The sequence below is a fragment of the Brachionichthys hirsutus genome, chromosome 12 (genome assembly GCF_040956055.1).
Source record: "Brachionichthys hirsutus isolate HB-005 chromosome 12, CSIRO-AGI_Bhir_v1, whole genome shotgun sequence".
Lineage (NCBI taxonomy): Eukaryota > Metazoa > Chordata > Actinopteri > Lophiiformes > Brachionichthyidae > Brachionichthys > Brachionichthys hirsutus.
The window spans coordinates 12,294,050-12,303,003 of NC_090908.1; the positions used below are offsets into that span (position 1 = coordinate 12,294,050).

At 51.9% G+C, this 8,954-nt stretch overlaps 1 protein-coding gene across 1 annotated transcript in view; it reads left to right on the forward strand.

Moving 5' to 3' along the window:
* The window catches only part of LOC137901934 (kalirin-like), a 39,712-nt gene extending 31,019 nt beyond the window's left edge, over positions 1–8,693 (forward strand). The window contains 28 exon segments of the mRNA XM_068745968.1: positions 5–61; positions 226–344; positions 432–498; positions 587–690; positions 775–844; positions 917–1,003; positions 1,140–1,232; positions 1,341–1,391; positions 1,476–1,553; positions 1,624–1,809; positions 1,884–2,055; positions 2,189–2,200; positions 2,203–2,396; positions 2,707–2,737; positions 2,740–2,989; positions 5,066–5,225; positions 5,945–6,007; positions 6,120–6,147; positions 6,269–6,431; positions 6,616–6,737; positions 6,824–6,955; positions 7,031–7,090; positions 7,093–7,191; positions 7,268–7,346; positions 7,432–7,483; positions 7,622–7,770; positions 7,842–7,980; positions 8,057–8,693. Of these exon segments, the coding sequence (XP_068602069.1) occupies positions 5–61; positions 226–344; positions 432–498; positions 587–690; positions 775–844; positions 917–1,003; positions 1,140–1,232; positions 1,341–1,391; positions 1,476–1,553; positions 1,624–1,809; positions 1,884–2,055; positions 2,189–2,200; positions 2,203–2,396; positions 2,707–2,737; positions 2,740–2,989; positions 5,066–5,225; positions 5,945–6,007; positions 6,120–6,147; positions 6,269–6,431; positions 6,616–6,737; positions 6,824–6,955; positions 7,031–7,090; positions 7,093–7,191; positions 7,268–7,346; positions 7,432–7,483; positions 7,622–7,770; positions 7,842–7,980; positions 8,057–8,593 (3,354 nt within the window). The 3' untranslated portion in view covers positions 8,594–8,693.
* The last annotated feature ends 261 nt before the right edge of the window (positions 8,694–8,954 follow it).

Below are 8,954 nucleotides of genomic sequence, written 5' to 3' on the forward strand. Positions count from 1 at the left end.
TGAGGTGCCCAGCGCTGCAGAGCTGGTTAGCGCCATAGAAAAACTTGTTAAAACCAAGATGGTGAGTGTGTGCGATTGCAGCCAATATGAAATGATGTCATCGAAACTAAAGAACTAAATCTGCTGCTGCCCCCTGCTGGCAGGAAGCAAACCCAGCGTCTCGCGTTAGAACCACCGATGCGTGTTTAATCACATCTAAACGCCGGCGGCGTCTCCCTTCTCCAGACGCTGGAACCAGGAGCGTACCCCGGCTTCTCCTCTCTCTCCCCGCCGGAGCAAGCCACCCCCGTCCAACCACGAAACCCGGAGCTGGAGCAGAGAGCCAAAGCGATGAGAGGACGAATGTGAGTGCGTCGTTGGTGTTTGCCGTTTCGCTTCGCCGTTTTAGCCGCTCGCGCTTCGCTGTAGCAGCCGGTGTTACCTCTGCACAGGTTCGTTCTGAACGAGCTGATCCAGACGGAGAAGGACTACGTCAAAAACCTGGGCATCGTGGTGGAGGTGAGAAGGACGCACCTGGGGTCTCTGTGGAATCCGACAGAACGACTCAGGCTCTTATTATTATTATTATTATTAATGAATGCTGCAGGGCTTCATGAAGAGGATCGAGGAAAAGGGCGTCCCCGACGACATGAAAGGAAAAGACAAGATCGTCTTCGGGAACATCCACCAGATCTACGACTGGCACAGAGAGTGAGTTCAGGGACGGTGTGGTGGAGGCGGGGGGGGGGGGGGTGTTTCCTGTTTGAGTGACACCCCCTCCTCTGATGTCTTCAGGTTCTTCGTGGGAGAGCTGGAGACATGTCTCGACGACCACGAACACCTTCCTGAGCTCTTCATCAAACACGTGAGCGGAGTGACGATGACGATGATAACGATGATGAAGGCGGATCCCCTGATTGGATCATGTGTGTTGCAGGAGAGGAGACTCCACATGTATGTGATTTACTGTCAGAACAAGCCCCGGTCGGAGTTCATCGTGGCGGAATACGACTCGTACTTCGATGTGAGTGACTCGCCTCCGTGTTCCGTGATCCTTTTTGTCTCCGTAGATGTTTCTGCATCGAGTTTTTTTTATTATCTCGCGTGTTTCTTCAGCGATTGAACATGTGAAAGGAAAGAACTGTCGGCTTGTCTTGCAGGGAATCCAGCAGGGAATCCAGTCCAGGTTGACCATCAGCGACTATCTCATCAAACCCATCCAGAGAATCACCAAATACCAGCTGCTGCTGAAGGTCACTTTGACGAGCGCCGTGTCAGCGGTTCCATTATTTTTGAGTGAGACTCGGCTTCGTGTGCGGTTTCAGGATGCGTATAACATTTGTGGTTTTGGTTCTCCTCAGGACTTCTTGAAGTTCAGCTCTAAGGCCGGAATGGACTGCGAACAAATAGAGGTAAAGATTGCAGCTTATCCGACGCAGTTTTTACCCGCCTGGAAAGTTCACGACTGATGATGAAATCCCTCCGACTCCCCGCAGAAAGCCGTAGACTTGATGTCTCAGGTCCCGAAACTGTGCAACGACATGATGAACTTGGGTCGGCTGCAGGGTTACGAGGTTCGTCCGGGCCGCCCGGGATTACCCGTATCACCCGCCGAATCGCATTGACCGTCCGCGTCCTCCTCAGGGTAAACTGACCAGTCAGGGCAAGCTGCTCCAGCAGGAAACCTTCTTCGTGACCGAGCAGGACGCCGGCGTCCTGTCGCGCTCCAAAGAGCGACGGGTTTTCCTCTTTGAGCAGATCGTCATCTTCAGCGAGTTGCTCAGGAAAGGATCGTCCACGCCCGGGTACCAGTTCAAGAAGAGCATCAAGGTACTTCGACACCTTTTTTAGATATGTGGGAGAACTAAACTGTACAGTCCTTACGATACCCCGACCCCTCGCAGGTGTCCTACCTGGGTCTCGAGGACAGCGCGGACAACGACCCCTGTAAGTTCGTCTTGTCGTGTCGCGGCTCGTCTGAGCGGTTCACCCTGCAGGCGGCCAACGTGGACATCAAGCAGGTCTGGGTCCGTCACATCCAAGACGTCCTGGACGCTCAGAGCAACTTCCTGTCTGGTGAGTAAACAAGAGATCGCAGAAGGTCTCGGGTGACTCGAACAAAACCTTTTTTAGTCTTCGTGTGTCTTCGTTGTCTTCGTCTTCCCCGGGGTTGATGCGCCCCGTCTGACGCGTCTCTGTGTGATCGTAGCGCTCCAGTCTCCATCGAGTACCAGAAGGAGAAAAGCGGCAGCACCTCGCTGACCCGAAACCGCTCGTCCCTGGGGAACCGTCCCGCTACGTCCTCTCACAGCCGGCCTTCGTCTGCGGTAGGCCTCGGCGATAAGGAGGCGGAGCGAGGGCGGGGCCAGATGAAAGTGTCCACTTCAAACGGCGGGCCGTCGTGTTTCGACTCCAGGGTGAGTAATTCAAGATTAACCTCGGGGGGGGGGGGGGGGGGGACCTCCTTTACGTTCAGAAGAAAGCGGTTCTGTTTATTATTCAGAAAGGCAGGAGCCACTAAAAGTTGAACAATCCTCCTCCTCCTCCTCGGTCTTGTCCTCCCTCTGCTCCTCCCCAGGTTTGGGTCAACAGTAATGGCATCGCAGCCCACAGAACTGTTGCCCAACTCGTAGACGTCCCGTAATTGTCCTCGTCTTCTCTCCCTCTATCATTTCCTCTTGTCTTGTCCTTCCCCCTCTTCTCGCCATCCGTCTCTCTGCTCCTCAGGACGGTGAGGGCGGGTGCAACGGCGTCTCCTCACCATGTCGGTTGCCCAGGACTACTCGGCGCTCAAGGAGAACGAGATCTCCGTCAGCCAAGGAGAGAACGTCCAGATCCTGGCCACCAATCAGCAGAATATGTACCTCGTTTACCGGCCAGCCGACATCCAATCGCCTGCTGCGGAGGGCTGGGTGCCGGGACATGTCCTGAGCCCGCCCAGGAAGTCCATAAAAGACTCTTCTTCAACTTCCTCTTTCTCAACGGCAGTGGCTGACGCCAACAACATCAAGTAAGTCCCCACCAACGCGGCACTTACCTGCAGAGAGGCGCACGCCTCGTTGGGCTCCGCCAGCTCCTAACCCTCACCTCCTCACCTCCTCCCTGTTGCTCCTCCCTTTAAAAACGAACTCTTGGACCTCGCAGGAGACCTTTTTTCTCTCTCGGTATATTAACTCTGGGTCCTCCTGAGGTAAAAGGTACTGAACTGTCAAGGAGCTGCAGTGACGGTTTGTGGCAACTTCACGCGCACACGCATACACACACGCACGCACACGCCAGGTACTGAGGATCTAACCTACAGGAATAGACTGGATAGAAAACCTTTAAAGTGTAGCTGCCTCTCAAAACAAGAGAGAAATCCTCTGACATCCATGCGGAGCTAAGACCGGACTCTTATTTCAGTTCTTAACAACCTGCTTTTTTTATTTTTATTTTTCCTTCTTTTTTTATTTTTACTTTTTGGAAAGAAAGAAACCTCACCCGGGCGTTCAGTTTGTCCCGTTCTCCGCAGTGGAGAAGATTTATTTTGTTGTCTGTGGCAATCTATGTAAAGATTTATGTTTATTCCTATGTTTATTGTTGTTTTTCTGCCTTGTTAATTATTATTTTATTTACAAAGTTGGATTTTTTTTTTCTTTCTCTCCATGTTTTGTTTGTCAGCAGTTCACTGTACAAAGTAAATTTTCAACTGTGGGTCTAGAACATTCCTGTTTAAAAAAGAAGAAATCAATTTGCACTATTTAAGATGAGAAAAAATATGAAGTCAGGCTGTGCAATATGATGCATTCAATGGCGGCAGTCAGCGTTGTACTGTTGGTAGTAGAATAATGATTTTAAATGTATTTTAAAGATGTAAAATAAAAGATTTTTGGACTTGAGCATGAGTTAGCAAAGTGGTGTGAAGGTGAATATGTTTTCTTCTGCATTAGGCTGGAGATGATTTACCAGTTTGTAGTTTTTAATATTTGTAAATAAACTACAGTGGCAAATGTAAAAAAAAAAAAAAAAAAAAGAACTTCTGTGTGTCATACTTTTAGACTTTTATTTTCAGACGAGAGATGTAGAAGTCAAAAAACAGATTGAAAATGAAAATGACACCATAGAATATACTGCAGAATACTATTTTTTTAATGAAACTATTAAAGCTTTGTCTACTTTCTCCCCCTGTATGGTTATTTTTTTTGTTTTATTGTTGTTGTATTTCATTTGAAGTTTTTAGTTTCAGTTTGTTTTACTACTAACCAACGGTTTAGCCTTCCACAGATGGCACAGACTTAATTTAAAAGTCTTTGAAAGTGTGTTTCATGGGAGAAAAGTATTCTCTAAAGTCTCTGCAAACATTTTTGCTAAACATTAGAAGAAACCTGCTCATCCGGCGACCTGACAAACGTGTTATTTGGATTAGAACTCTAATACCCGAACATGGTTCTTCAGGTCGTGTTAAACGAAGGTAAAGTGCGCTACTCTTTCTCTCTCTCCTCCAGGCAAACGGTCTCAGTAAAGTTCTATCACTCCTTCCTTCCTCTCCTGTATCTTAACGGACCAGAAAGTTCTGGCTGCAGCTTCCGGCAACGGGAAGCACATCAGGATTGATTGAAATAGGCTTCTTTATTTTTGTAAGGCTAACCCAGCTGCTACCGCTAGCTAGTTAGCAAAGCATCGTGCTATAGTACCTCTATTTACTTACTTGGGTACCCGTTGCTAGAGTGCTAATTCTAATAATTTAAAAATAAAATATGGGTTCAACACATAGAATCTTAGCAACAAATCTAGCATCGTAAAATATTACCATATGGGCCTAGTAAAACTACAAATGTATGCTGTTGCTCAGAAGGCATTTTAATACATAAATACACCCAAACAATTAAGTAAATTCTATTTCATTTTTACCAGCCTCGTAAAGTTTACTGTTTTGCTAGGCTATAATTTTGGTGAGCTAACACCGCTATGCATGCTACTGATAGCGTGCTAATGCTATGGTACGGACATGGCAGCCATGTTGCCTCTGCAGCCAGGCCAAGCTGGTCACCGTTTAGCTTCTCTCTGATTGGCTGGTTGATGTCCTCTTGTTCCTGTTACCGTACAGGAAGTCTCTGTCATGGAATACACTGCGTGCCAGGAAGCGCGCTGAAGCCAAGGAAGGCTTCTTGTTTGGGGTCAGAGGTCAGGAGAATGGCCTCCGTAAACCCAAAGAAACGCCGCACCCTCCCGCGCTCGCCTCCCCAGCCGCCAAGGCGAAGGGCAAAGTGAGTAAAGCAGGCTGACGGCGCAGGCTGGTGATGTCATAGATGTGTGCCCCGAAACCCCTCACCTGCACACTGGGTTTTTATTTTTTATTTTTTGTAAACGTGTGTGTCTTTGTGTGTGCACGCTTGTGTGTGCGTGTGTGTGTGCGCGCAGACCAACACACACACTTCCCGGACATGAATTCAGGCTTTTAAAAAAACTAGATTAAAATAGGCCCTAGAAATCTCACCTCTCTGTAGGCTGAGAAGGTTAAATGTTTCAGCTTTTGCGCCATCTAGTGGTGGGAACTGTCCAACATGGTGGTCGTCCCGGAGGAGGATTCGCTCTTTAGGCTTATTTTAAGGTAAAAACACAATAATTGTAAGTTTAAGGAGATGAAAGCGGAATTTGAGACAGAGGATCTCGACATGCTGGATCTTTTACGTTTCTTTCTTCTGGGACATCTAAGGTCGTCTGAGGTCATCTCAGGTCCAGGAAACGCCTCGGAGCACATATAAAACCATCCACAGCAGACTTTAAGTTCTCCTTAATCAATTCCCGTTTTCCTTTTTCCTCACGATCCCCTGAATCTCCGCCTTTATTCCCTTTCTCCCGCTTCACCTATGCCTTTTCCTCCTCTGCCTTCCTCCCACCGAGCCGTATCGTCTTCTTCCATTTTCCCTCCCACTCCTCCTCCTCCCATTCTTCTCCTTCCTCTTTTTCCTTCACCCTCCACCAGGAGGTTCACACTTCAGATGAGTCGGACTGCGACGACGACCTCGACCCAAAGACGGGCATGGAGGTACGGTCCAAACGGAGGTTGCTACTTTTTTTTTGTGTTAAACATGAGCTGCAGCGTCGCTAAAGAAAGCGATTTAAGTCTTGAATAACTTTAACCTCGTCTGTTTTTGCAGCTCCTCAACCCAAACTTCATCCAGGAAGGTGAGACGCGCGCGAAGCCAGCTTCGCCCCGGCAGCTAAAGCGTCCCTGAAAGGAACGTTGCCGTGGTTTCCACCTGAAATCCAAGGTCAGACGGTGTTTGACGATGCTCCCTGTGCGCAGTGGCTCCAGAGTTCCTCGTCCCGCTGTCGGACGTGGTTTGTGCGTTCGGGGAGACCGTCGTCCTCTGCTGTCGAGTCTGCGGTCGACCCAAACCCTCCGTCACCCTGAAAGGCCCCGACCAGAGCCCGGTGACCAGCAACAGCCGCTTCACCATCGACATACGGTAACGGAAGATTTCAACAATCACTCAACTAATTTCCCTAGAAGTTTAAAGCTCTAATATTATTTTCTTAATTATGTATTTCGCTCTGAATTCTCCGAAACGTTTCGGCTCTTGCCTGAAACTCCACTTTCATCCATTTTAGCTCCTCCTCCTCTCACTTCTATCCCTTCCTCCTCCTCTCCAGAGATACCGGAGACATCCTGCTGAAGGTCTGTAACCTGATGCCTCAGGATACCGGGATCTACACCTGCGTCGCCGTTAACGACCATGGCTCCGCCTCCTCCTCCGCCTCTATTAAAGTGCAAGGTCGCCCCCCCCCCCCGTTACACGACTGTGATTTTTACCCTTTTGGAGCGTCGCCGGCGCTTCCTGACGGTTTCTGTCACCTGTAGGCATCCCGGCGGCCCCCGGGCGACCCGTGGCCCAGGAGGCCAGCGCCACGGCGGTGATGATCCACTGGTCGCCGCCGGCTTCATCGGCTCACTGCGCCGTCAGCAGCTACACTGTCGAGTACCGGCAGGAAGGTGCGTGGCGGGTCGCGCTTTAAACACGGAGAGGAACGCGGTTTAAACGAACTTCCTCGCCTCTCCTCTCCTCAGACTCGTTGCTGTGGCAACAGGTGGTCAGTAGCAGAGAGGAGTGCGTTCAGATCGATGCGCTGATCCCGGAGGTCACTACCAGTTCAGAGTGCGCGCCTCAAACCGCTGGGGGGGCGGCCCACCCTCCGAACCCTCTAATATGGTCACCCTGCCCAGCAGCAGTAAGTCCCTGAGCATCGTGGGGCGGAGTCTGATTTGAAACCGGGGCCGAGTTTAATCCATCAGTCCTCTGTCCAGACTCCGGCTTCGACGGGACAGACATCCAGTGGAAGGACAACTTCGAGTCGAGCTTCTCCGAGATCTGCGAGATCGGAAGGTAATCTGTCGCCGGCCGGCTTTCAAAATGTCCATCGAACCCCCCGAGCCGAACTTGACATGCAATGGCGTCCCTCTCCCACCAGGGGGCGGTTTTCAGTGGTCAGGAAATGTCTCAACAAGTCGACGAAGAAAGAGGTACGGCGTCCCCCCAGACCCGCCGGACGGCGTCTGGATGCGTTTGATGTTTCAGTGAACGGGTTCCTCGCCCCCGCCCCCCCCCCCGCCGGTCTGCCGTGGGTTCGGTTCTTAACTGTCTTCGCTGCTACGTCTCAGGTTGCGGTGAAGTTTGTCAGTAAGAAGATGCAGAGGAAGGAGCAGGTGTCTCACGAGGCCGACGCCCTCCTGAACGTACAGAACCACCAGCTGGTGGCGCTGCTGGACACGTACGAGTCTCCGTCCTCGCTGATGCTGATCCTGGAGCTGTGAGTCTGATATCTGACACGACGACGCCTTCGTCTTTATTGTACCTGAGCGTTTTGCCCCCCCCCCCCAGGCTGGACGACGGCCGCCTGCTGGATTACCTCGTCGCTCACGACGAGCTGATGGAGGAGAAGGTGGCGTTCTTCACCCGGGAGACGCTGGAGGCCGTGCAGCAGCTTCACACCTGCAGAGTGGCACACCTGGATCTAAAGGTGAGCTCGGTGGTGGGGGGGGCGTGTCCCCGTTCCCGTTTGGGTCCGAGCGTCTCTTCCGACTTCTCCCCCGCAGCCTGAGAACATCATGGTCGTCCTCCGCGCCTCCACGCCGTGCGTTAAGCTCATCGACCTCGGCGACGCCGTCCAGCTGTCCGCCCACCGCCGCTACGTCCACCTCCTGCTGGGAAACCCCGAGTTCGCCGCGCCGGAGCTCATCCGCGGGACGCCGGTCTCCATGGCGACGGACGTGTGGAGCGTCGGCGTGCTGGCTTACGTGATGCTCAGCGGCGTCTCCCCCTTTCTGGACGAGTCGCCGGAGGAGACCTGCGTCAACATCTGCCGCCTGGACTTCTCCTTCCCGGACGAGTTCTTCCGGGACGTGAGCCAGGCGGCGAGGGATTTCGTGTCGTCGGCGCTGCAGCAGGATCCCAGGAAGAGGCCGAGCGCTACTTCCTGCCTGCAGCACCCGTGGGTGGGCCGCGGGGGCGAGCACTCCAAGACGCCGCTGGACACCACGCGGCTGTCCACCTTCGTGGACCGCAGGAGACAGCTGCACGACGTCCGTCCCATCACGAACATCAAGGGGCTGCTGAGCAGCGGCACGCCGTGATGAAGAGGAGCGCGTCCATCGGCGCGGGAAACGGCCCCGCGGGAAACCTCAAGCATTTCTCTTTTAGTGTTTGTTCACATGTGTTGGGGGGGCGGGGGGGGGGGGGCGGACTGTCTTTGTCTTCTAAACAACCCAGACCCACAAAAACCCAAAGAGAAGAGATCAAACAGGAAGTTAGCCAGTCGGACACACTGTGATCGCCATGGCGACATGTCTGCCTATTTTTGTAGCTTTTATTTTTACACGGGAGGATGATCTATCGGATGTGGATCAGGGTCCTGGGAGGGGGGGGGCTGAAAACAAAATCTTCTTTGATCCAGACGGTCCCGTTGATCAATAGGAATCCTCAAGAAGCCCGGAA